At 45.0% G+C, this 27,560-nt stretch overlaps 1 protein-coding gene across 1 annotated transcript in view; it reads right to left on the bottom strand.

Annotated features, from left to right (window-relative positions):
* Positions 1-10,452: 10,452 nt before the first annotated feature.
* The window catches only part of Hr39 (Nuclear hormone receptor FTZ-F1 beta), a 122,619-nt gene continuing 105,511 nt past the window's right edge, over positions 10,453-27,560 (bottom strand). Inside the window, exon 12 of the mRNA XM_037435664.2 lies at positions 10,453-19,263. Within this exon, the coding sequence (XP_037291561.1) occupies positions 18,974-19,263 (290 nt within the window). The 3' untranslated portion in view covers positions 10,453-18,973. The remainder of the gene's footprint in view (positions 19,264-27,560) is intronic.

Genomic DNA, 27,560 nt, shown 5'->3' with positions numbered 1-27,560 from the left:
GATCTTTAGGTGGCTAGTGCTTGGCTGGTTCTCGACTTGCTTCACGTCGAAGAATATAGCTTCTGAGACAAAGCTATTTCAGAAAGGAACGTGCACGAGTTGCGGTACACAATGGAGAAGCTCAGAGTGAGGGACCTTCTCGATGTTTGTGAGCAGCTGGGTGTTTCTGTTGCTAGGACGAGCCGTAAAGGAAGTATTCTTGATGTCATGAGAGCGGAAGGAATAACTGAAGAGGAGGTGGAAGAGGCTATGGAGACAATTAAAGAAAAACAGCGGGAGGCTGAGGAGCGTCAAAAACGCGAACGCGAGGAGGCTGAGGAGCGTCAAAAACGCGAACGCGAGGAGGCTGAGGAGCGTCGAAAACGCGAAGGCGAGGAGGCTGAGGAGCGTAAAAGGCGAGGAGAGCGTCAACATGCTCTTAGAATGAAAGAGCTGGAACTTGAGCAACTTCGCATAACATCGGCGCAGTCTAGTTCGCTATCCCAGGCAGACGAAATGCCAAGACAGAAAATCCAAGATTTGATTCTGCCGTTTAGGACGGGTGGAGACATCGCGCTTTTTTTAGTGAACTTTGAGCGCACGTGCGAGAAAATTGGGATAAATGAGGGTGTCTGGTCCCAGAAGCTTCTGTCAGTCATTCCGGGAGAGGCCGCGGAAGTAATCGCACGGTTGTCTAAAGAAGACTCTGACGACTACGCTAAGGTCAAAGCAGCCCTCCTTCGTAAGTACCGCTTGTCTGCCGAGGCATTTCGGCAGCGATTTCGGCAAGCAAAAAGGGGCAGTGAATCATGCACAGAGTTTGTGTACCAGCTTAAATCTAATTTGAAAGAATGGCTTAGAAGTGCGGATGCTTACGGTAACCACGACAGGGTGATTGATTGTGTGGCCCTCGAGCAATTCTATCGTGTGTTGCCTGAAGATGCCAGACTCTGGCTTCAGGACAGAATGAAGGGAACAGACATTGACAAAGCTGCTGAGCTAGCTGATGAGTATTATACGCGAAGGAATTTTCAGTTTGATCGCGAGGATACAAAAGAGAAGAGGGACTCCTCAAGGCGGCTTGCCACTCAAAATGCAGCACAAAAGATGGCTCCGCCGCGTGACGAATTCAGTCAGGGAGCGACTAACAATGAGAGCGAAAGGAGAAAGCCAGGAGAGGCACCGGAGTCGACAGCAAGTGCGAGGGAACGCGTCGACACCGCTCGAGCTTTTGAATCAAAACGACCAATTGTATGCTACAATTGTAAAAAGGAGGGTCATATTTCATCTAGCTGTAAGCAAAAGTTTGTTTTCGCTGGCATTCGCGAGTCGGACGAGAACTTGAAGTTACTCGAGCCTTACATGCGCGAAATTGTGGTCAACGGAAAGAAATGCCGGGCACTCCGTGATTCAGCTGGGACGATGGACATAGTACACCCATCTTGCATCTCCCCTGGCGACTATACTGGCGAATGCGCCTGGATCAGACAGGTTGCAGAAGAGCAAAGTGCCTGTTTGCTAATTGCTGCGGTTGTTATAGAGGGAAGTTTTGGAAAATTGCGCACTGAGGCGGCCGTGAGCCCTAATTTGCCCCAAGATTTTCCGTACCTTTTTTTCCAACAAATCAGAGCAGCTCCTTAAAGAAAAGGGCCAGTCATTTTCATCTCCCCTCGCGTGCATGGCACTCACGCGATCGCGGTCCCGCGCTCTCGCGGGGAGACTTGCGGTCTCGGTTTCGAACAAGGAGGCGGTCGAGCGTGAGACAACTCCCCAGGGAGACTCGGGCCAAGAGGCGACTAGTGTATCACAGGACATCGAAGACAGTAGGGCTCCGGATACGGTATTGGCTGCCGAACGCGACGAGTCTGTGGAGGTGGATGAAAGCAGGGCGCTTCAGGAGAGCGTTCAGTCGTCCCTGCTTGGTCCAACATCCACTTGTTGGGAAGAGCTCAGTAAAGTAGACAGAAACACACTCGTCACTGCGCAGGCAAGTCATGATACCATTAAGAATCTGCAGCATAACGGGAAAGAAGGAGTAGCCCAAAAGAACATCTCATTCTACACGAAGGCAGGGCTCATGTATCGAAAGTATCGGGACGCTGAGGGTAGAACGTTCGACCAGCTTCTAGTGCCAGAGAAGTACCGACGACAGTTTTTAGAACTGGCGCACGGAAATGCCTGGGCGGGCCACCTTGGCATCAAGAAAACAAAGGCGAGGCTCGCACAGGATTTCTATTGGCCTGGATGCTGGAAAGATGTAGAAAACTTCGTGCGATCGTGCGACACGTGTCAGAGAGTAGGCAAATCTACTGACAAACGGAAGTCCCCGATGAGATTAGTGCCTGTTATCACAGAGCCGTTCCGGAGGCTCGTAATTGATATTGTTGGCCCCCTTCCAGAGTCCCGTTCCAGTTGCCGCTACATTTTGACTGTTTTGTGCATGGGAACGAAATTTCCCGAAGCGGTTCCGCTAAAAGAGCTCACCTCTCCCTGCATTGTGGACGCACTTTTGTCCATTTTTGCTCGCGTTGGCTTTCCAGCCGAGATTCAGAGTGACAATGGGAGCGTATTTACCAGTTGTCTCACAACAGCGTTTTTTGAACGCTGTGGAATAAAAATAATCCACAGCTCTATAGGACATCCACAGTCTAAACCCGTGGAGAGGATGCATGCTGTACTCAAGCGAGTTCTGAGAGCTCTTTGCTTTGAACATAACAAAGATTGGGAGGCATGCATACCCGCGGCACTGTTCGCCATACGGTCCACTCCCCACGAGACAACAGGATTCAGTCCCGCCGAGCTCGTCTATGGAAGAAACTTAAGATCTCCATTTCGGCTATTGAGAGACTCGTGGGAAGGACATGAAGAAGACCCACGCGTAGTCAGCTACGTTTTAGATCTGTTGGAAAGACTATCTAAAACCAGAGAGCTAGTTGCGGAAAACATGAAGGCGGCTCAGAGTTTAGCGAAGACTTACTGCGATAAGTTGTCCCGGAAGCGCACGTTCAACATCGGCGACCAGGTAATGCTGCTACGACAGTGTAAAAAGAACAAAATGGACATGCAGTGGGAAGGGCCAGCTAAAGTAATGTCCAAGCTTTCAGATACAAACTACGAGGTAAAACTGGGCCGAAAGAAAGGTAAGGTTTACCACAGTAATTTAATGAAGCCTTACATCCAGCGCCATGCCGTGGTTAACATGACACTGAATGCGGCGAACGAAGTGGAGACCGACCTCTTAAGTTTTCCACGTGAAAGCGACGCGCCAGCTAACAGGCTCGTACAGCTTATTCGAAGAGCAAAGTCTCACGGAGAGTCAGCGTGATGATCTCACGAAAGTAGTTAGAGACTACGCAGACGTGTTTTGCGACAAACCAGGGAGAACCTCTTTGGTAGAGCATGATATTCAGTTATCAAGTGAAGAACCGATCTCTAGCAAGGCTTACCGCGTATCGCCGAGGCAAAGAGAGATCATGGAAGCCGAGATCCGCCGCATGTGTGACTTGGGGGTCATCATTCCAGGTGAAAGCGATTACACCTCCCCGCTCATACTAGTCGAGGTTCCGGGAAAAGACCCTAGGCCATGCGTGGACTACCGCCGGCTAAATAAGATCACTTTAGATCAGACGTATCCGATACCTAATATCGAGGAGAGAGTAGAAACCGTGGCAAAATTCACATATATCTCCCTCTTAGATCTGGTACGGGGATACTGGCAGGTCCCGTTGACGGAGCGAGCCTCTCGTTATGCCGCATTTATTTCCCCATTGGGAACATTTCACCCTTTAATGCTTGCTTTCGGCTTAAAGAATGCTCCCTACTGCTTCTCAAACCTCATGGATTGGGTGTTGCGGGGTTTAGGAGATTTCGCCCTGCCGTATCTTGATGATGTGGCGATATTCTCTGATACGTGGGTCGAGCATGTGACTCACTTGAGAATCGTTCTGGCTCGACAACGTGATGCAGGCCTCACCGTGAGAGCGCAGAAATGCCACTTAGGGTGCGCAAGCGTAAGCTATCTCGGCCACATCGTGGGTCGTGGCCAGCGTAGCCCGTCCGAGCTGAAAGTTGCGGCCGTTTTAGAGTATCGTCGTCCCACCACAAAGTCGGAATTGAGGGCGTTTTTGGGACTGGCGGGGTATTATCAACACTACGTCAAAGGTTACTCAAACCTCGCTAGTCCGCTGACGGACTCTCTCCGCAAAACCGAGCCCCCCGTCATTTCGTGGGACACAAGAAAAGAGAATGCTTTCAAGAGCCTCAAGAGCGCTCTCGCAAAACGACCCGTGCTAGCGGCACCGGACTTTTCTCATAGTTTTATTATTCAGTGTGATGCCAGTGACCGCGGCCTAGGAGCAGTTTTGTGCCAAAAGGACGCCGAAGGGCACGAGCGGCCAGTTTAGTATCTCAGCAGAAAGCTCAGTGTCAGAGAGGAAGCTTACAGCACTTCAGAAAAAGAGTGCGCCTGCCTTGTTTGGGCAATTGGTAAGCTAGCATGTTACGTCTCAGGGTCGAGCTTCATAGTAGAAACTGATCACTGCCCCTTGACTTGGTTGCACAACATGTCGTCTAAAAGCGGTCGTTTACTTAGGTGGAGCTTGACGCTTCAGCACCATAACTTTAGTGTGCGCTATAAGAAAGGGAAGCTGCACACAAATGCAGAGGGTCTCAGCAGAGCTTATTGAAGTGCAGCCCAGCTCCCTCATACAAGTTGAGGCACATCCTTCTGGTTTGACGTGTTTTGCATAATTTTGGCGTCTATTATTTCGTTTTGATTTAAACTGTATCAACAATGTCGCATTGCACTAACAGATGTAATTTTGTTTGAAGTGTACTCTGATATGTTACCAGGAAGCCTAGCCTCTACCATTCTGGTAAAATTGTTCAAAAAAAATTGCACAGAATTCGTTTTGGGCTGCTTCAGCGGGTTCCGACCCGCTCGTATGGCATTGGGGATGGTTTCGCGTGGCCTTTCTTGGCATGGGGACTGCGCAGTGTAATCACAGCATTCGTGAGGGCCAGTGTTTTGAGGTCTCTAAGGGATACCTTTCTCGTGCTTTTTAAAACGTACAATAGTAGAGACTCAATAGATCTCTTTGCTGCCTTGGTCTGGCGCTATGAGAGACGTTCAAAGGGTGCTTGCTTCCACGAAAGTGGTTTGGCTTTGCGTTCAACTCAGTCGTTCCAGTGATTCCCTGCAGGGCTCTGAAGATCACCACGGAGTGGCTACAGTATCGACCAGCATCCCTCCTTCCGAGCCGCGCTGATGGCTCAAAACTCCGGATGCATTGTCTGGCGGCGGGGGTGCTGTTGTGCCACAGACATGTTCCTCGTTCGGCAGCAGGTCTGACAAGATCGAGCCCTGTTTCGACGAACTGTCTTCCCCCCCCTCCCAGCGCCGCCTTCTGTGCAGGAGAACCGTGCAGTCCGGGGATAACGTCGTTTCCTCCGCCGAACCACTTTGCAGTTCCGGGTAATGCCACGTCTCCCCCTCCGAGCCCGAGAACTGGTCTGAGAGAATGGACCAAAGACGCTATTTAAGGCCGAGCCGGCCCCATGTTAGGAGATTTTGCCCCAGCCGACGTTGTCGTGCTGGCCGGCCCTGTACAAACGACAACCTGCTACAGTAAACGCTCCTTTTGTTGCTGTTTTCCAAACGGATTGCCTCCCTGTTTCACCTTCGGGCTAAGGCTTCATCGAAGTCCGCTCGACGGCTCGCCGCTCTTCGCCACCGCTACCATCGCGACAGAGCAAATTCAGAACAGCCTACAACGTTTCCGCCTCCATCGGAAATGCAGCCGGGATTCGAACCTGCGACCTGCGGGTCAGCAGCCGAGTACCTTAGCCACTAGACCACCGCGGCGGGGTTCCGTGACTCCGCGACGACGACTGTGACTGCCGGCGTGTCTTTGGGAGATTGGCGGCTGAGCGAAAATTCGCCCTATGTCTTTGCTTCAAATAACCATGAAGCGGGCAATCTTGGGGGAGTTAACAATGCCCTCTCCGAGGCTTCCGCGGCGTCTGAATAGGCAGCTGGAGCCCCCAACTGAAGTCTTTTCTTGGCTACCTTATTGTGTAACCCAGACCCCGTCCCTCGTTACCACGAATTATGGCGGGGGCTGCGCCACTTAGCCGGAGAGGGTCTATGGCAGAGCGGGGAGCATGGCTGAAAATGAGGTGCAGGTGCGCAAGTTTAGTCAGTGTCGCTGCGTTACCAGCACGTGCGTCACCAGCACGTCACTTCCAGAGGCGAACCAATAGCGCGCGAGCCATCCTGAGGCCGGCACTACCATCCTCCTCGCACTCTTTCTTTTCCCTCTTTCTTGCGATGCGGGGCCAGCAATTCCAAATACGCGGTCCGGTTTCTAAAGGCGAGGGTAAGGGCGCGAGCCCGCAGCTGTTGCTATGGAAGAGGGTGTGAAAGCGGAGAGATAGCACCTGCTGGCGCGCGGACACCGCTGTGTGCCTGGCGGTGTCCGCGCCAGGCATCCAGCGGTGTGATTTTTTTTTTTTTTTGCGCATGCATTTTGGTGGTGGTAGTGGTTAGAAGATGAAAAAAGACACCTAATTTCTGCAACCCAATCGGGAGCACGGCGCATTGCCTATGCGCCGTGCTCCCGATTGGGTTGCAGAAATTAGGTGCCTTTTCTCATCTTCTAACCACTACCACCACCAAAATGCATGCGCATAAAAAAAAAAAAACACGGGGCACACTAGGTGTCAGACACCATCGCGCGGCAAGAGACGGAAACGAAGAGAAATCAAACAGAAAAATCTAACATCGTCAGCTTCTGCACTGCGGACATTTTCAGCGCCTTCCTCAAATGCAAACACGTTACAGCTACGACGGTTGTTTACACTTGTCCAGTTAATACCTATGCGCTTTCTAGCGTCCTTCTTTGTGCTGTGACGGCGTGCTAAAAGTATCGAGCCGCTTGTCGATTTTCGCGTGATATTCTGATTTCTTGCTATTGCATTCATTGCTTCGTTCTAGGGGCGAAACTGTGACTTTTTTTTTTTTTGCTGGTTTGTCAACCGCAATCATTCGCACATACGCGCCCGATTGAGGAACGCATTCTATGCACACCCATCGTGAGCGAAGGAGAATAATTTAGTTTCGTATGGGCAGAAGAGAATAAGCTGGAGATCACAAAGATAACTGGGAGAATGTAGCAGACATTTAAGCCCGTAGTAAATGGCTATCTCATTCTAACGCATTTGCACCACCCATATCCTTTCTTTTAATTCGCGCGTTGGATTTATTTGACAAGACAGCTCTCTCCATTTCGCTGTTTTAAGCCTTTTTATGCAAAGCGGGCAGTACAAAAAGTAGTAAATAACTCGCATAACTTCGCGGACTGTTCACTTGATACGCTGATGGTATACACGAAAATTGACATGGAGGGGCACGAATGTATACATCACTCATTAACTTCTCATGATCATGTAGGGTAGCCAACCGAGCCAAGCTTGGTTAACCTCCCTGCCTTTCCTCTCTAGTTATCTCTCTCTCATGATCATTATTTGCATAACTATCAACTAATGATGATAATATGGCGTCTGGAGTGCAAACCAGCTTTCTTCGTCCAGAAATGATTCTGACGATGCGTGGTCAGATGACTTGTCTCTGTCAGGTGATGAAAACGTGCAGATGGGCAATATCGTTCAAAGATGGGGGATTTACCTACACATTTTGAATAACTGACTGCGTAGGTAAAATACATGAAACAAAAACTCACTTGATCTGTTATGCGTTCACCTAAGACTACTCAAAGGCAAAAGCCAAATTCTCTTTCTTAGTTCAACACATCGATCCTGGTCCGCCTCCCCTCCAAAAGCTTTCTGCACCCAATGTGGTTTCGCACTGCTCCCAGGATTCAATGTTTCTGCCACTTGCCTCTTTTCAGATGGCCTCCGTGATCAGCCTACGGATCACAGATACACTCCAAAGTTACCATATCAGATCATGCCTCATCACGTGAAAACTTTTTGAATCACTCATGTTGACATCTCGAGACACCGATGGTTAAACACAGTGTTTTATGAGGCTTTGGGGCATTCACCTCACGAACGCGCAGGCCAGAACAAACCGAATCGATCAATAACAGTGCAATATTGTGTATGCCTAACTTCATGTTACGAGCTAATCGCCCGAAATTCTCACCTCACAGCAGCTGATTACACATATCCGTGGAACGAGAGGCTTCCTTTACCAGGCTGGCCATCTCTATATATTATTTAGAGATGACCAGACATACTGTGCCAGTACTACTAGAGAGTCCCAGAAGGCGTGGGAAATTGCGGTCGGGTGCTCTGTTATGGAAACAATTGCATTTCATGTACTCGTTATAAATTTTTTTTTTGTAAACGTCTCGGAAGTGCACGATCGCTTACCGCTGAGAACATTGAAAATATATGCAGTTGAGTTATTTATTAAAACTTTCCATTTGGTATGGTGAAGGCGTGAAGCAATGCACTCATCTTGTACAAACGTTTCATGCAGACGTTCAGCGGTCCCTGCACAGAGAAACAAAGCCGACGCATGAGTGAGCAGTGCTCACACCTGGCTCCCAAACAACTAACTCTATATGTATATATTTTATATATAATTATCGAACGTTGCTTTTCCTCGAGCTAGATACATTAGCAATCGCTGCATTTGAAGAATTTCATAAGTGTATGTAATATTTTGTAATTTTTTTACCGCAACTTAGTTCAGGCAGCTTGTTAAACTTGTACAGAAAGAATGGGGGTAGCTAACAAAAAGAATGTGCATAACTAATTTCATACTATCTGGATATTGGTACAGCCTATTCTATAATGCGCCTTTTATGCATAGGTGTGGAATTATGCAAGTTTACGAAGCATTGCTTTCATTTCAAATGTAGGAATTTTTAGCACGAGCTTTGCGCTCGGTGAGCCTTGTTGTAGTAAAATCGATAGCAGGGCGAGTCTGTATGAATTCCTGTTTCAAAATTTTAGTCCATATTTTGTGTGTGTACCCGTCTTTTTGTGTATGCAACAAAAAGTTCCCCATGAGCCTTGTATGCTACCTCAGCAGCGAAAATAAGTCAACAGTATTGAGGTCATATGGCTATCTGTATACTCTTTTATTTCTCTTACGTCTTTCAGATGTGCTCGGTCATATGGTGGTTTTGGGACGTTAAACCCCACAAATCAATCAGATGTGCTCGGTTCGTAATAAACGGCTTGGGTAGGCTAACAATTGATGAATGAAGCGGTGCGCATATGGCCAGAATACCACTGGCGACCATGAGTAAAAAACTTGTAGATGTGAGTGAAGCAGTCACGGTACTTTCATATTGGAGATGACTGCATATGTCGTTTACTTTTTTCTTGGTACTGTCAATTTTTGCATGCGTGAAACCACTGCCAAAGTACCCGCGTGAAAAAGTTTCTTTCGTTCTTATTGTGTGTTTTTATGCACGCATCGACATTCGCTAACTGTATCACTGAAACTAGACCAAGCCGATTCCACTAATCACACGATTTTTCCCTTGTTGCCCCTGCCCTGACACAGTGCTTAAAGAAGAATAAGCTCCATTCCGCACTGCATTATTAAAGTTAACTAGACTTCAAGTTCCCTGTGTGGGAGGAGAGATCAACTCAAGTTACATTCATAAGAAGACGCGAGCTTTAAGGTGGCTCCATGTGGGCAGCAACCCTTTTCGACCAAGGCAGCAATGGCTAGCTGCTTTTCCTTAATGAGTGTCTCACGCTGACCAGGAGCTGCAAAAATCAGCGAGGGGGGCAAAAAGAGAGAAAAAAAACCTACAGCGCGTAGAAGACGCCTCTTGCTTTGCGCGCGTTTCACGAGCCACAGCCTCCGAGATTGTGCGCCTGCTGGCACACTATCGAGGAGGCCATGCATGAGCTTAGAAAGTCCACGGTTCTGGCGCAGCAGTGGTGTGTTGCTGCATGCAAATCAACGCAAAAGGACCAAGCGGGAGCTGGCGCTTTCTATATCACTCTACGCATGTGCAGTGATTGATTGATAGATATGTGGGGTTTAATGTCCCAAAACCACGATATGATTATGAGAGACGCTGTAGTGGAGGGCTCCAGAAATTTCAACCATCTGGGGTTTCTTAATGTGGACCCAAATCTGAGCACACGGGCCTACAGCATTTCCGCCTCCATTGGAATTGCATGTGCAGTGCACATCTGGTATTCTGGCACACGAAAAATATTTCGTGTATAGCAGAGTGCCAGGTAGACTAAGAAATGCTATTATCTTTAGAAACCAGATTCATTGTGACAGAATGTGATTATCTCAAGCCATTGCATGTACCAGTTGTTATACAACAACAACAAAAAAGAAACTTGAATCCATTAATATTGCAGACGCACAATTTTGGCATTGTCTGTACTCACGAGAAATAGAATTGGAAGCAGATAGTGCCTTATGATATGTGAGTAGTGGGTGTCGTGTGCTGAAAAGAAACAAGCCAATGCAAAGCAAATCTTTATTAAATTGGGTTAGGCCCCACAGTATACAAACTATAAAAAAGTCTAGAAAATAGGTGTACCAAAGGCACACAGTTTCTAAATTCTTTTTGCTTTTTTTCTTTTCACGCTCTCTCTCCCCTCGCTGTTACCACTGTTATAAAAAAACACAGGCTCAGCGGTATGTCATTCGTATGTACAGATTAAAAAGACGGAGGGATGTTTCAATGATATGAAGAAAACAAGAGGGCTGGTCAAGAACGGCAAGACGGGATACAGAGATGTGTGCGAGAAGACTTTTGATTTCCGATATAGACTCCTCATTTGCATACACATGTGCACAGAAGGAAGAAACAAGCTGCATAATGCACCACAACCACACACAAAGATTTGCAAACTGGGCAGTAAAAGAAAGAGGATATTAAAAGCCGAGGATATGCAAAAAGTTGCCTCATCAAAATGAAATGCACTGTGTGCATGTGTCACTTCAACCAAGGGCATTCTCAAAGTGCACACAAAAATTTTTTAGGAATGCTCCATTTTGCACTGCAATTTTAAGAACCTTTTCCGTTTTATCGAAAATACTATTCGATTCAGAACTCTGCGTCTGCACCTGTAAAATGACTCAAAGAGGATGAGGCTTCATGGGGTATAAAAGTGCATAGCTCAATATTAATTCAAACCACTGACACCAAAAAATATTTTGTGCACCAGCACTGTAGGCCATCAAGTGACTTTTCCCAGAAACTTGATGAAACCGTGCTCGCAAATCAAGAGCATCACTTTGTACAAATGCGAATTTGCACATGCTTAAGTTCTGGACATAGGGAGCCAGCTACAAGAACATTATTTAGGCAATACTGTGAAAGGCTGAAAAGTCTGCTTCCACAGCTGGATGTGAGGAAAATGGTGCTGCTTTCTGCATATCCTCAATATAGGACATCATTGCCAGTGCACTTTTCTTGCATTATTCAAACAGCTTACACCTAACACACTAAGAGTGTCAGCACATGTGTTTCTTATGCAAAGGAGGTGACAATAATAAGAGTTCTAAAAAGAGCCACTGAGATTCACAGTTCCAAGTGACAACATTGGGATTGTGTTCGTTTTTTCAGATGCACACTAAACCAGGAAAAAAAAAAGACTGCACAAATTTAACACCAGACATACAGAGAGGCAATAAGTTAGAAAAGTAAACAGCCAGCAATTACATCCCACTGAACAATGAAACAATATAACCTAAAGGCATATCACAATAAATGGGTCAACCATGCGCTTCATTGAACATCTACGGAATGAACACGCAACACGTACACATATAAAAAACAATTAAGAGAACTGGGGAGGGAGAGGAATAACACATATGTGGCACCATGTTTCTCATGATTCCCTAGCACCGTGCCATAGCATGTCATTACTAGAATATGAATCTTATGACTGCTCGATCTGTGAAATGTTGCCGTTTGCCGGCGTCTCAGAACCAATGCCTTTATAAATAAAATCCAATCACATTTGCGATCGTCAATGCAAAGGCTCAACAACATTAAAGACTCCACTAAAATAAAAAAATGACACGCAAAAAAATCAACAAAACAATTTAGCAAACAATGACTAAAATACAGAATAATTGGTTCTTCACGCCAATTTACAATTTGCAGACCTTGCATTTCACAGCAACAAGTTTCTTTGCAAATCACGGTTTCGACACTATACATGATGCACACTTCAAAGGCTATTATACGCAGTAAGAGCAATAAAAATATGAAGCAGCAGCGAAAATTCCACCGGGTCATTGCCATTTTTTCACTGGTCTCGTTTCACACACTTGAAGGAAATGTTGCACTGTTCTGTAATTGTGTTCCACCTACCAATACTTGATTGCAATAGGACTAAACAAGCTTGACTACCACAACTGTAATACTACTACTTAGCCTAATACCATTTCTTCACAGCTTCAAATTGTGGCAAATAATGCATTGTCTTACACCAGCACATCAAGCCTTTTCCAGTATTTTGCACAGAGTCAAAAGTCAAACTGTAAAGCAGATGCGGTTGCAAGTCAAATTTGCCGGTTATTTCTATGGCATTACAAAAATATGGCATATAAATGTGTACAGCATGCTTTAAAAAGCATTGTTTACACAGAATGTCAATAAAGTATTATTTCATTGATAAGCTCCCATTCTGTATGATTTTTCAGATGCCTAGATTAACCAGTAGCATAAAAAAAAATGGATTCATTCTCGTTTTCTACTTTTGGATATTGCCGGTAGCACAAGTAGTAATGTTCAGTTTGTTGCCAACCTATGACCCCATCATATGCTTTCTGGCACTAGATCCTGCTTGAACAAGAGAAATTGAAATGCATGCGTGATTGAGAGTAGTAGCAAATGGCTGTGGTGGGTTCCCTTCACTACTGGTTATGCTTTTGTCCCCCCACATGTAATGACAACATGGCGAAGTAGGCAATCTGTAAATAAATAAATAATTTGACCTGCATGCTTACTAGTCATTGCTATGTCTAATATGAAGGATAGTAACACCAGATTTTTTATCAGACCTATTGCCAAATAAAATATTTTGCCATGAAAGATATTCTAATTTACTGTATTTACTCGCATAAAGATCACACTCTCATAATAAACTCCCCGCCCCACAACTTCAGTCGTAAAAATTTGAATATTTTGCCCCCGCGTAATAAATGCACCCCCTACATTCATCCGCTGCAGTCTCGCTGCAGTCCCGCTAACTGACACATGGCGCCTCCTTGCCCGTTGAATCTCTTCCGTTATTTTTTAAAATTATTATGCCGACCCCCCCCCCCCCCCCGACTAGCTCTTTTCTCCCCTTTGCCCGCTGCTGCGCACCACATTGTCTTTCTTTTCATATGTGCGCGGCACGCTTTTGAAATTATCTATGTGCCACAACGCGACTCACAAACGGTGCGAGTGTAGACCCTGCAGCTGATAAGCAGACAGCGAGCGAAGGTCACAAAACTGCCCGCGCCAGCTGACGGTCACATCCTGCTACCATATGCACGCAATTTTCAAGCAACAACAGGATTTGTTGTCGCCATGGCGGTCGCATAGGGCCATTTGTCATCATCGCGTGGCAGGTTTCCAGAAAACCAGGGAAGAAAAGAAACGCTTGTCGCCCAAAAAGGATCCTGACTATTCCCGCGAAATTGTAGCAAGCGCATGTTTCCTACAATTGATATTGCTTCTAAAAATGCTAGCCTTGCTTCATAAAACATTCGAATATGCTGCTATCGTATTCATTGCTTCGCCCTTTTGGCGAAACTGTGAATTTTTATTGTAGTAACAGATTCTCTGGGACATTTCTTCGCAAAAAAAGTAAATTTTTTTGGTAATCTATAGATTGGCCAAGAGGACCACTGTCTACCCTCAAAGTAATAGTACCGGCAGCATTATTTTTACGAAGATGGCTATATTACATTGTGTGTCATTGCTACTATAACAGTGACCCAATGCCTCTGTGCAAACTGTAAAGGCAAGGTAAAGGTGCAATGCATCATTTAGTGAGCCCGACACTTGATGTTTGAAGTGCAGTAGTTAAAAGCATTGACTGTAAGGCCAGTCGGTACATCACTGTAAAGTTGTTAAAGTGAAAAACAGTGGCAAAAAAAAAATCTGATACATTTCTTGCACTGTTTTCTGCTCAATAACATAGCAATGGTGCAATAGTTACCTTTCAGTTCTGCAGCTTGGAGATGATAACATTCTGCTGTTTTCATCTATTTCTGCAAACTGCTGTAAAACAGCACAAAAATTTATGCTTAACGTCGATAAAAGCTGCAACCTAAAGCACTGTACAACACAGGAGACCGCTCAACCAATAGGCAAGTACTATTGCTCCTGGCTGCATTTTTTTTTTCTTCAAAAATCTATCTCAGTTTCGGACGCACACGCAGGACTGGTGACATACACGGTAAGCAAAATGTTTGATCAAGCTACTCCACAACCAAGATCATCATGGCAGTATAGTACCAGTGAGACTAACATATAACACATATTCGCAGTCGAAAAGATCACAAGCCAAGCTGCCCTTGTAGAAAACATGGTGATGGAAACACAAGATGTCTTGCGTGCAAACATACAAAAACAATTATTACGCCTCAAAACTGCACCTGAGGCCGTCGACAGTCAGCAATTCATTCAAGAGAACTTCTTGGAAGCTATATCACCACTGGCACAATTCACCGGTAAGGTTTTGTTTTAACAAAGCACTAAATACAAGCACACACACACAGACACACAAAATAGTCTTTCTTGTAAACATGCGACATTTCAAATGACAAAAGTCGGTGCACTGACAGCTGAAGTTCGACAAATGTGACTCATAGCAGAATCCTTTACAAAGTTTTAGCTACGAGGCACTGTGAATAATGCATACTTTTCTTTTTTTCAAGGTAAATGTTGTGCCCTTCTCCTAAAGCACATAAATATATCAACGTGCGGGCTGTGTTGATACATTAAAGTTACGCTCACATCACTCGGCATAAGTCTAAAACAATACCTTCTGTATAAAAGCTGCACAATTTCACTGTAAGACAATGATACACATTATGGGAATGTAAAATTGGCTAGATCCTCACTCTAGAGGTACCAAAGGCAGAACAAGTCTTATTGTGACTTCTTTTCTGCTGTGCATTATGATAGTTCAGCTGTTCTGAGACAAGTGTGATATACAACACTTGAACTTAACTGTTACAAGCATGGCTTCAGATTATATTCATTCTGTACCCTCCTGGCACTCATGTTTTCATGGCAATGCAGAAACAATGTAAGAAGCCAAATCAAAGAGCAAGGCAATGGTCTTTACAGAGGTGCTTCTTTGGAAAATAACACTGTTAACTGCACCCAAGAAAAGTGCGTGTGCAAAAAAGCGCACCACTGATTATCAAGAATGCCTCACAACAGCCAACAAGAAATGTTTTTCAGTGTTTCTAGGTGCCCGATTCTATTCATTAAAACTTGCACAAAATAGGTCTGCTCAAAATGGCTTCAATGATACTTCCTTTCTTGGCAAAAATGAAGTGAGCATCTGAAACTTGTAAATGTGCTGTTTTCTCTAGACTCGGCAAGAAAAATGACGCAGGCACATATTCTTATAAAGAAAGCTACAGACACCTTGAACCCGCATGGACAAGGAAAATGGTCGCAGCTTCGAGAAGTATCGGTTGAACATGAAAAAAAGGAAAAAAAAAAGAAAAAAAAAGGGCTCACAGTCACTTTGGTCCCTGACAACAACACAAGGACAGCACATTATGCAGTAGTGAGTGTTTAGATGATTCCCGTGAACTGGGACCATAAGAAACAAATACCATAAGAAAAAAGGAGTGAGAACTAATAACTCTTAATAGCATAGGAGGCAAATGATGCCAAATAATGAATTTGTTTTTAGTGTCTGCATAGATTGAGTGTTGTTCTCTAAAAGAAAAAAAATTCACACTCCTTCTCACCTTCGCTGTACAGCTAAATATGAGGCTTAATAAAAATTGCAGTCAAAACTAGCATTAAAAAACTTTTTAAACACTAAGAGTCAAGTGGCAGGACTTGGCCACCTTCTGACTTCTCTCTAAGAACATTTCTATGTACAATAAATACAGCAGGAGTTTTGGCTTGCGGCTGTGCGAGACCGCTTTTACAGGCACACAAGACACTGAAAGAACAAAGTTTCAGGCCAAAAGGGTAAGAAATGCAGCACATAATACATGACCAATGGACACTCCAAGGCATAAATGCGAAGGCGAAAGTTGCGATAAAAAAAAAAAAAAGAAGATGATGAAACTGAAAGCGTCATAGGCCAGAAATCTTACCCTAAAAGACTGAAGTATGGAGAAAGTGGACAAAAGAGCTAACCTTAAAAGCTGTGCCTAGAACTCCCACTCATTGCTATGTTCGTATTATGGGTGGAAATTCACATAAAAGCCTCCTTGATTCTTGTGCAATGCAAACAAGAAAGAAGGAAAACAGTAAAAATGAGTAAAGCAGCAGAAGCAAATCCTGCAGGTGCATTTGACATCAATTCAAATGTGCAGGAGCATTCTTTGCATTGTGCAGATATTGCTTAGCCAATGGGTCACATAAGCAATGCTCAAACTTGTGCACATGTGTTCATTCAAGAGTGGCATTCATTCAATGACTCAAATGAAAGGAAACCATGGCAGCTCATTAATAAATTCAAGACATAGCAGGAACAGCCAACAGCAATTACTGAAAAAATGTCAGTACAAGAGCATGAAGCTTTAGTGGAAATGAGCAATAATAGTGCAACTTCAAAGGAGAAGCACAGAAGAATGCAGGGCTTATTTTGGCACAAGCTGATGATGTACGGCATCCTATACATGAGCATTTTCTATAACTTAAAAAAAAAAAAAGAAGAAGAATGCAAGCATGTCGAAACACCCACAAGCAGAAGCTTTTGCATAAGTGCCTTTCTCACTTTTATGTGCACACAATGCAACACTGTTTGAGTCGACTATACTTTGTATGGCAAGCAATGGCAAAAATACACAAGCCTGGTTCACCATGCATCATGAGAACTAAATCAGCGAAGGAGCAATAATGCTGTAGCACACTCTGGACAGTGGTGAAAGACAGCCTATTCAAAAAGAGTTTGTATAACTTCATAAAATTGTAAAGCAGATATAAAATCTATAAAATTTTCTTTTCCTGCTGAGTGCCAGTATGCTAGAGTTATACTACGATGTGTAAAGGAGGTTTCGGAAATATCCGATGAGATGTGGGCTAAATAAAAAAAAAGTACCACGAAGATGAAGTTTTTCCTGTAATGCAAAAAAATTAATGTATACTAAGTAAATGCCTCAGTAAGAATGGAATTCGTTCAATGTAACACTACTTTTAATGTCCATGCACAAGAAAAGGTCCCAGTGTAAAGCTGAGTAATTAGTGGTTTACCTTCCACATACATGTTTAATGTGCCTATAAAACAACATGGCTAGCCCTTGTTCACACCTGCTCAAAATGCAAATCTGTTGTAAGCATTAACAATGTTAACTAGGAAATGCTAAAGAACCTCCTTGTAAACTGGGACCTTCAAATGAAATGACAATGGGGATCAATTGCATTTTAAACAACTACAAAATGAACATCTGCATGAGCTTTAAAGTCATCATGATCCTGAGAAAAATGTTGCATAATAATGGTCAATGAAGTTATGCTGTCATATCTCTGGCACAGTCTATTTATTTATTTAAAAAATAATAAAGAAAAGCTGCCATTGCCATTTTGAATATTAATCTGAGACACAGCATTAAAAGTAAACAAGGTACAACAACACAATTTGCAAATAGAAGAAAGTCCACTGTGGCCACAGCTACAGCTTTGTGGTTTGTGCCTTGACTCCAAATGACAACAGCTAAAATCCATTGATTGTGAGCCAAAGAGTAAGACAAATTCATGCTCTATTGATGTAATAATAATTTCAACACTTAGCAAAAAAAGTAAGTAAAAAAAGGCTACAAGCACCATCTCTCACTAAAGGGAAGGAACCATGTGGAGATGCGAAGCAGCGCTGGTGTTCACTTGTGTTTCCATTTGTAGGTTTCGGTACTATGTTTAATTTGCCTGTGGAGTTGTGTGTAGTATGTTGTGTACCACTTATCTTACCCCCCCCCCCCCCCCCCTCTATTTGTGTGTATTACCGTGTGTGCCGCAAAGTGAACACCCAGCGCTGCTAGGAAAGTGCAACGGAACGAGCGCGCGCAGCATTTTATACGAGCGCACAGCTGTAGAGGAGATGAACGGGAGAAGAAAAGAAACGAAGCGGAGACACCGCTGTGCCACCTCCTCCACCCCACCTCCTTGTGCTCATGCGAGGAGAGGGGGGAAAGTTGGCACATGCGCAGTGGGGGAGCGGACGGTCGCCGAGGGACGGACACAGCCCCGAGCATAAGCTGCTTCGTATCTAAAGGAGAGATTGAGAGAAAGAAAGATAAGGGCTCTCTGCAACAACAACGATGCAATGTGTAGTAGTCTTAACCTAGAATCTCTTCCTTTTGAAGTGACAGAGACCAAGCAAAAATAGAATCATGATGATTAAACAGTGTGGCTAAGCCTTCACAGTGGGAAAACGCCTCACTCTCTCTTCCCCAAGTCTTTCATTTGCAGCTGATGGCTAGCAAAGAAGGGTACAGCAGTGGGGAAGACTAGGAAGGAAGACCAGCACTAGGAATTGAAGGACAGTCAGTGGAAACTGGCAAGTAGTAATATGCAAAAAGAGGAGGAGACATAGCACATCACTTTTGCAGTAGCACAATTAAATGAGGAAATAAATCTAGAAGGCGACGTCACCTCATCTTCCAGAATAATGTCCTATTTCTCATGGAAGAAGAGCACAACACATCACATGGGGTGGGGTGGGGGAGGAGCGAACACAGTCTGCCCGTCTCATGCTCTCCCTTTCCGTGGTCTCTGCACATCCACCAAAGGGCACTATGTACAGGTGCACAAAGATGAACACCCAGTGGGCACCCAATGGGCACTCAGTGGTCACCTCGCAAGAGTTCAAAGAGAAGGTTGAAGCTAGGAGCTTGCGTATCAGCCATAGGTGCAGAGGAAGATGAAGCACCACCAGAAGAGGCGATGCGCCGCGATGCTGCTAGGGACTCCTTGCTCACCTGGCAGGCACGCTCGAGTTCGGGCACACACAGTAGCAGCTCACCAAACTTGGATGGCTGTGATGGGTAGTGAGATATAGTGTATGCCTGAAGGGCCTCCAGCACTTGCTTCTTGCAGGCACGAACCTTCTCGGGCTCTTTCAGGCCACTGGCATCTGTGCAAGAAAAGAATCACCGCTATAGAAAGCATTCTTGGTGCCACACTGAGGCGTACTGCCAAAAAGACATAAAAGATGCTGCAACTGAAAATTAGCCCCACTTTTTTTCATACGAAAGTATTTTATGCGGGGTCTACTACAGCTCCACTGACATTTCCTCCACATATATGATGTGAAATATAAACTATAATTGTAGCACAACGCTAGTAGCGGCCAGCCAAGAGGAGAAAAAGAAGACGAGCGCCAGTGGCTCATGGCGCGAGGCGCATAGAATGTTCGTATACTTCTGGCTGGCTGGACGCCACAGCCAGCCAGCCATCTCTCTTCTTTCGCATCTCGCTTCTGTCCTCAACTGTATGTCTTCGTCTGCACATTAAACCAGTGACGATGGCACGTCTATGCCGGACGCCATCACGTTGCTACATAGCAAATTACAAAAACTAGAAGAAAAAATTATATTGCCGGGCATTGAATCTACAACCTTTCGCTCAATGATGCATGGCGCAAAACCACTCAAGCACCGAGCGTAACACTGTTCAGCATACAAACGGCGAGGTACTTATATATACTGCATACCGTTGGCAGTCCTCACATCTTGGCAACTTCAGCGACCTTTCGTCATCACTAGCGAGATGGCGCTAAAGTGGCGCAGAGGGTGCACTATAAAGGTCGTCGCCACTGTCGTTGCGATGCATGCGTGTTTAGTTTGTGATTGGGGCACCTTGTACGTCTTGTGCTGCCACTGCAAGTTCGCTTTGAAGTTACAGTGGTTAAAAAGTGCACAAAGGTCACTTCGCTCATCGCAATGGCCGTAATAACGAAAGGAGTGGGCTGCTTCCTTTTGCGGTAAGGAGCAGAGTTGCGGTAAGAAGCATTGTTTTAACTGGTCAGGCGTCAGACGCACGCACACTTTCGGAGTACTGTCAGTAACGTTGTCACCATACATAATCGTGTCAAGAACGACCGTGATTTCGCCCACAGCGGTGGTTGTGGCAACAACCACATGCACTGTAGAAGACAACGCATACGCTGGTTGCACGCGTACTTTTGAAGCTTCGAGCAACCTGCTCTCGGTCGGCCTTGGTTCGACGGTTTCAGTACTGAAATTCACATCACGCGCCGCATTTCGGAAAAGGATTCGGAACATTTGAATTTACGCCCAATGAACATGGTGAATTTGGCTGGGGAATTTCACGCATATCTGCCACGATTTCGCATCACTGAGACAACTGTACGTTTAAATGAACGCATCCTAAATTCATTTATAATAAAATGCAGTGGGTTCGCAAAAAGCGTGAAGTGCACTGACCTGCATTTTGTCAATGCGGCTAGATCACGCATAAAAATTTCGATTTCCGGGAGATTTTTCATGACAACCGTACAAACCAAAGAAAGTGTAAAAATCCGGGAGTCTCCCGGACAATCCAGGAGACTTGGCAGGTACGAAAATATCAAGTCTATGATTGCTGAAATAGCGGTCCCAAGATCTCTTAGTGCTACTTTTGTGCCAAGGAAGCAGTCTTGGGCAGTAACTAGTTACTAGCAATGCATTACCGTTAACTAGTTACTCTTTTCAGTAACTTGTAACTGTAATTAGTTACATTTTAGTGAGACGAACTTGAAACTGTAACACTTTTTTACACAGTAACGGTAACGTAAAATACCGTTATAGTCAATCTGATTTTATGGATATTCTTCAATAGCAACGCTTCCCTCCTTTTCGAACTTTCTTATTTACCATAACCTCTTCACATTTCAAATTGCCACAATAGGGCTCTACTACCAGTTTAGTAGAAGAGACCAGAGAATACCTTTTGTGCAAAAGACCGTGCTTGGAGTTTAGATGTAAAGTACATGTCGTAAATCAACCATGTTGCAGCTGAACAGAACAGCTTGGGGGGAGGGACGGTCATGGTTATATATAAGGGAAAGAAGTGTATACTTAAGGGCTCGTTTTTCCGTGTTTTAACACAATATTAATGAGATCTAACAGACAGTAATGCCAAGGAATGTACAGGGGAAGTTATTAGAACCAATGAAATGTAAATAAGAAGAAAGAAAAGTGGATGAAAAAATAACCAACCGTGAGCAGGAATCGAACTTACGACCTTCGAATAACGCGTTCGATGCTCTAACCACTGAGCTACCACAGGGGCCTTCCCACCATCCACTTTTTTGGGCTTATATGTGAATTTAGAGGTAGGAGTGACAGTCAGCGCCATCTATAAGCCAAATAACGAGTGTGAAAACACTCTTATGCGTATGTTTGGCGTCACGTAGCACGTGAACTTATTATGAGCGGGCAGCTGATTAATTGTTCCTCTTATACAACCTAAACACACCAAGCCTGCCATTACGAGACCCTCGTTCAATGAAAATAAGGGAAAGAAGTGTATACCTAAGGGCTCGTTTTTCGTGTTTAAACACAATAATAATGAGATCTAACAGACAGTAATGCCAAGGAATGTACAAGGGAAGTTATTAGAACCAATGAAATGTAAATAAGAGAAAGAAAAGTGGAAAAACGAGCCCTTAGGTATACACTTCTTTCCCTTATTTTCATTGAACGAGGGTCTCGTAATGGCAGACTTGGTGTGTTTAGGTTGTATAAGAGGAACAATTAATCAGCTGCCCGCTCATAATAAGTTCACGTGCTACGTGACGCCAAACATACGCATAAGAGTGTTTTCACACTCGTTGTTTGGCTTATAGATGGCGCTGACTGTCACTCCTACTTCTAAATTCACATATAAGCCCAAAAAAGTGGATGAAAGGAAGGCCGCTGTGGTAGCTCAGTGGTTAGAGCATCGAACGCGTTATTCGAAGGTCGTAGGTTCGATTCCTGCCCACGGTTGGTTATTTTTTCATCCACTTTTCTTTCTTTTTATTTACATTTCATTGGTTCTAATAACTTCCCCTGTACATTCCTTGGCATTACTGTCTGTTAGATCTCATTAATATTGTGTTAAAACACGGAAAAACGAGCCCTTAGGTATACACTTCTTTCGCTTATTTTCATTGAACGAGGGTCTCGTAATGGCAGACTTGGTGTGTTTAGGTTGTATAAAATGGACAATCAATCAGCTGCCCGCTCATAATAAGTTCACGAGCTACGTGACGCCAAATATACGCATAAGAGTGTTTTCACACTCGTTGTTTGGCTTATAGATGGCGCTGACTGTCACTCCTACTTCTAAATTCACATATAAGCCCAAAAAAGTGAATGGAGGGAAGGCCGCTGTGGTAGCTCAGTGGTTAGAGCATCGAACGCGTTATTCGAAGGTCGTAGGTTCGATTCCTGCCCACGGTTGGTTATTTTTTCATCCACTTTTCTTTCTTTTTATTTACATTTCATTGGTTCTAATAAATTCCCCTGTACATTCCTTGGCATTACTGTCCGTTAGATCTCATTAATATCATATATCATATATATATATATATATATATATATATATATATAGGCTTTCTCCGCCTGAGAGGAATTATTCCATCACCGAGAGAGAGTGTTTAGCTTTAGTTTGGGCCGTCGCCTAGTTCCGGCCATATTTATATGGTCACATATTCTCAGCCCTGGAACTGCATTAAGAGGCCTGGGGTGCGGCCTCATTGGTAACCACCGCCGGGAACGCACTCCCTCAACGGAGAAGGATTGGCCACCCTGGTGCAGTATCTGGCCACTACCTCCCACATGCATACGTCAAATAACTCCCGGCCCTCAGTCCCCAGCAGCTGCGAAGCCACTGACCACGGCAGCGGTCAGATCTGCAACGCAGCAGAGGGTGCTAAGAATCTCTGGATCCGGACAGGCCGCCATTGGAACCTGAACTTGGCAACGTTTAACGCTAGAACCTTATCTAGTGAGGGAAGTCTAGCTGTACTATTCGAGGAGCTAAAGAGTGTTAATTAAATGGGATATAATAGGGCCCAGTGAGGTTAGGAGGACAAAGGAGGCCTATACGGTGCTACAGAATGGGCACGTCCTTTGCTATCGGGGCTTGGCAGACAGAAGAGAACTGGGAGTGGGGTTCCTAATTCCTAGAGACATAGCTGGCGACATAGAGGAATAATATAGCATTAATGAAAGAGTGGTAGGTATCGTAATTAAACTGAATAAAAGATACAAAATGAAGGTAGTACAGGCTTACACGCCTACATCCAGCCATGATGACGCTTCAGTTGAAAGCTTTTATGAAGACGTGGAATCGGCAATGAGTAAGGTAAAAACACAGTATACTATAGTGATGGTCGACTTTAATGCAAAGGTAGGGAAGAAGCAGTCTGGAGACCAGGCAGTAGGAGATTATGGCATCGGTACTAGAAACGCCAGAGGAGAGCTACTAGTAGAATTCGCAGAACGCAATAATTTACGGATTTTGAATACCTTCTACCGAAAACGAGAAAACCGCAAGTGGACATGGAGAAGCCCTAATGGCGAAAATAAGAACGAAATAGACTTTATAATGAGTGAACACCCAGGAATCGTGCAGGATGTGGAAGTGGTTGGCAAGGTACGATGTAGTGACCATATAATGGTACGGTCTCGAATTCGCCTAGACTTGAAGAAAAGAACGACAGAAACTGATATGCAAGAAGCCAATCAATGAGCTAGCACTGAGAGGGAAAGTACAGGAATTCAGAGTGTCGCTGCAGAACAGGTACTCGGCTCTTAGTGAGGAAACCAACCTTAACGTAGATGCAATGAATGATAATCTGACGAGTATTATTACGGAGTGTGCAGTGGAAGTTGGAGGCAGGGTAGTTAGACAGGACACTGGCAAGCTTTCCCAGGAAATGAAGAACCTAATTAAGAAGCGTCAAATCATGAAAGTGTAAAGTACAACAGACAAAATAGAACTGGCAGAGCTTTCGAAGTTGATTAATAGACGTAAGGCATGCGATGTAAGAAGGTATAACATGGAGAGAATTGAACATGCTCTGAAAAACGGAGGAAGCGTCAAAGCAGTGAAGAGGAAACTTGGGATAGGCTAAAGTCAGATGTATGCACTAAGGGACAAAGAAGGCAAAATAACTACCAATATGGATAGGATAGTTAAAATAGCGGAGGAGTTTTACAGAGATCTGTACAGTAGCCGAGACAACCACGACCCTAATACTATAAGAACTAGCAGTAACCCAGATGACACCCTACCAGTAATGATAGAAGAAATCAGAAAAGCTTTGGAGAGCATGCAAAGAGGTCAAGCTGCTGGTGAGGATCAGGTAACATCAGACCTGCTGAAAGATGGAGGACAGATTGTGTTAGAAAAACTAGCCACCCTGTTTACGAGGTGTCTCCTGACGGGAAGGGTACCAGAGTCTTGGAAGAACGCTAACATCATCTGAATACATAAGAAAGGAGATGACAAGGACTTGAAGATATTACAGGCCGATCAGCTTACTCTCTGTAGTATACAAGCTATATACAAAGGTAATTGCTAACAGAGTAAAGAAAACATTAAAATTCAACCAGCCAAAGGAACAAGCTGGATTTAGAACAGGCTACTCAACAATTGACCACATTCATACTATCAATCAGGTAATAGAGAAATGCTCAGAGTATAACCAACCACTATACATAGCCTTCATAGATTACGAGAAGGCGTTTGATTCAGTAGAAATATCAGCCGTCATGCAGACACTGCGGAATCAGGGCGTAGATGAAGTATATATAAACATTCTGGAAGAAATCTACAGGGGATCAACTGCTACCATAGTGCTTCATAAAGAAAGCAACAGATTACCAATCAAGAAGGGTGTAAGGCAGGGGGACACAATCTCCCCAATGCTATTTACCACGTGCTTACAGGAGGTTTTCAGAAGCCTAGAATGGGAACAGTTAGGGATAAGAGTTACTGGAGAATACCTTAGTAACTTGCGCTTCGCCGATGACATTGCATTGCTGAGTAACTCAGGGGACGAATTGCAACTCATGATTAAGGAGTTGAACAGGGAGAGCAGAAAGGTGGGTCTTAAAATTAATCTGCAGAAAACGAAAGTAATGTACAACAACCTCGGAAAGGAGCAGCGCTTCGAGATAGGTAATAGTTGTAAAAGACTATGTCTACTTAGGGCAGGTAATAACCGCAGAGCCTAACCACGAGATTGAAGTAACTAGAAGAATAAGAATGGGGTGGAGCACATTCGGCAAGCACTCTCAAATTATGACAGGTAGATTGCCACTATCCCTCAAGAGGAAGGTATATAACAGCTGTATCTTGCCGGTACTTAGCTACGGAGCAGAAACCTGGAGACTTACAAAGAGGGTTCAGCTTAAATTGAGGACGACACAGCGAGCAATGGAAAGAAAAATGGTAGGTGTAACCTTAAGAGACAAGAAGAGAGCAGAGTGGATTAGGGGACAAACGGGGGTTAAGGATATCATAGTTGAAATAAAGAAGAGGAAATGGACATGGGCCGGGCATGTAGCGCGTAGACAGGATAACCGCTGGTCATTAAGGGTAACTAACTGGATTACCAGAGAAGGGAAGCGGGTTAGGGGGAGACAGAAGGTTAGGTGGGCAGACGAGATTAAGAAGTTTGCAGGTATAAATTGGCAGCAGCAAGCACAGGACCGGGTTAACTGGCGGAACATGGGAGAGGCCTTTGTCCTGCAGTGAACGTAGTCAGGCTGATGATGATGATATACAGTAAAAGCTCGTTAATTCGAATTCCATGGGAACGCTGAGCAATTTCAAATTAAACAAAATTCGAAATAATGAAAGTGAGCAAAAATGGGTGGATTTCGGGGGGGGGGGTCACGAAAAATATTTATTGGCCAAAAAAAAAGTCGGTGATGACCATCTGCTTCTTTTCTCTGAATGCCACAGCTGCGGCTCTCTGTTCCAGCGCACGGACGCGGCGCAGGGAATCCTCTTCACCCTCTTCAAAGCTGAAGAAGAGACGCGCCACATTAAGTGCCTCCATCACCGCAGAAGCTGACGGGCGCACAGGCGCTGCGTCATTTTCGTCTTCCTCACCTTCTGGCTCTTCAGCATCAGGCTGCGCACCGGCTACTTGAGCAATAAAGTCCTCATCAGTCAGGGCACCACACACCGATGCACCGGTGTCAACTTCAACATAATCGGCAAAACGTACGCCCTGAGGAGTGTCGCGCAATGCCACTGGCATGAGCTCTTCAGCCCCATCCACGTCGACGTCACAACTATCCTGCGCACTTCCAGCTGCAAATCCACTGTGGCGGAAACAGTTTGCGATTGTGGTCGCGGTCACCTGTTCCCATGCGCGCATCAACATGTGCATGGCAGTGAGCAGCGTAATGCCGAAGTCCTTCCTGTCGCCCGCGCACAAAATCATTCTCTCCAGCACGTGACGCCTATAAAAGCACTTAATGTTCCTTATCACACCCTTGTCCATTGGCTGTAGGGCCGCAGTCGTATTTGCAGGAAGGGACACCAACTTAGTTGCTCTCAGCTCAACGTCGACTTTGTGCGCCGAACAGTTGTCGACGACAAAAAGAACGCGTCTGCCGCCCAGTTCCATTCGCCTGTCGAATTTCAGTAGCCACTTCCTGAATAGGTCACCTGTCATCCAGGCTTTCTTGTTTGTGGCGTACTCCGTCGGCAGTGAGCAAATGTTTTTGAAGCACCGTGGCTTGAGTGCTTTGCCAATCACAAAAAGGGGGACCTTTTCGTACCGGTCATATTTGCGGCGACCAGAACAGTGACACGCTCTTTGCTGCGCTTGCCGCCGGCACAGCTTTCTCCCTTGTAGGTGATCGTCTTGTCTGGCTGCAACTTGAAAAATAACGCTGTCTCGTCAGCATTAAACACATCCTGTGGTGAGTAGCTCTCCAAGTACTGCTGCAGGGTGTCGCTTCTCCAAGTAGCGCATGTTTCGGCGTCCACTTCCTTTGCCTCGCCGGATAACGTGCGGAATACGAGATTGTGCCGCTCCCTGAAACGATGAAACCATCTCTCGGAGGCGACAAAGTCTTCAATGTCCAAGCGCAGGGCGAAATCGGCTGCCTTGGCCATGATGATAGGGCCGCTCAATGCGATACTCTGGGCTCTCATTTCTTTAACCCAGATACTCAAAGCTGACTACAGTTCCGGGAATTTCGCTGTCCTTAGCCTTTTTCAACTGGCGCCAAAATCCTCGGCTTCATAGGCGTTTTCAATGGCCGTCCTGTTGCGTATGTAGGTTGACAACGTGCTCGGAGGTATGCCGTGCTTCCTCGCAATTTCGTATTTGCTCGAGTTCTCTTAGTCAACCTCTCGCAAAATCTCCACCTTCTCCTTGACAGTCTTCGCGCAGTAGTTTCCCCGCGGCTTCTT

The sequence above is a fragment of the Rhipicephalus microplus genome, chromosome X, assembly GCF_043290135.1.
Source record: "Rhipicephalus microplus isolate Deutch F79 chromosome X, USDA_Rmic, whole genome shotgun sequence".
In the NCBI taxonomy this organism is placed as follows: domain Eukaryota; kingdom Metazoa; phylum Arthropoda; class Arachnida; order Ixodida; family Ixodidae; genus Rhipicephalus; species Rhipicephalus microplus.
This window is presented reverse-complemented; position numbering and strand designations above follow the sequence as displayed.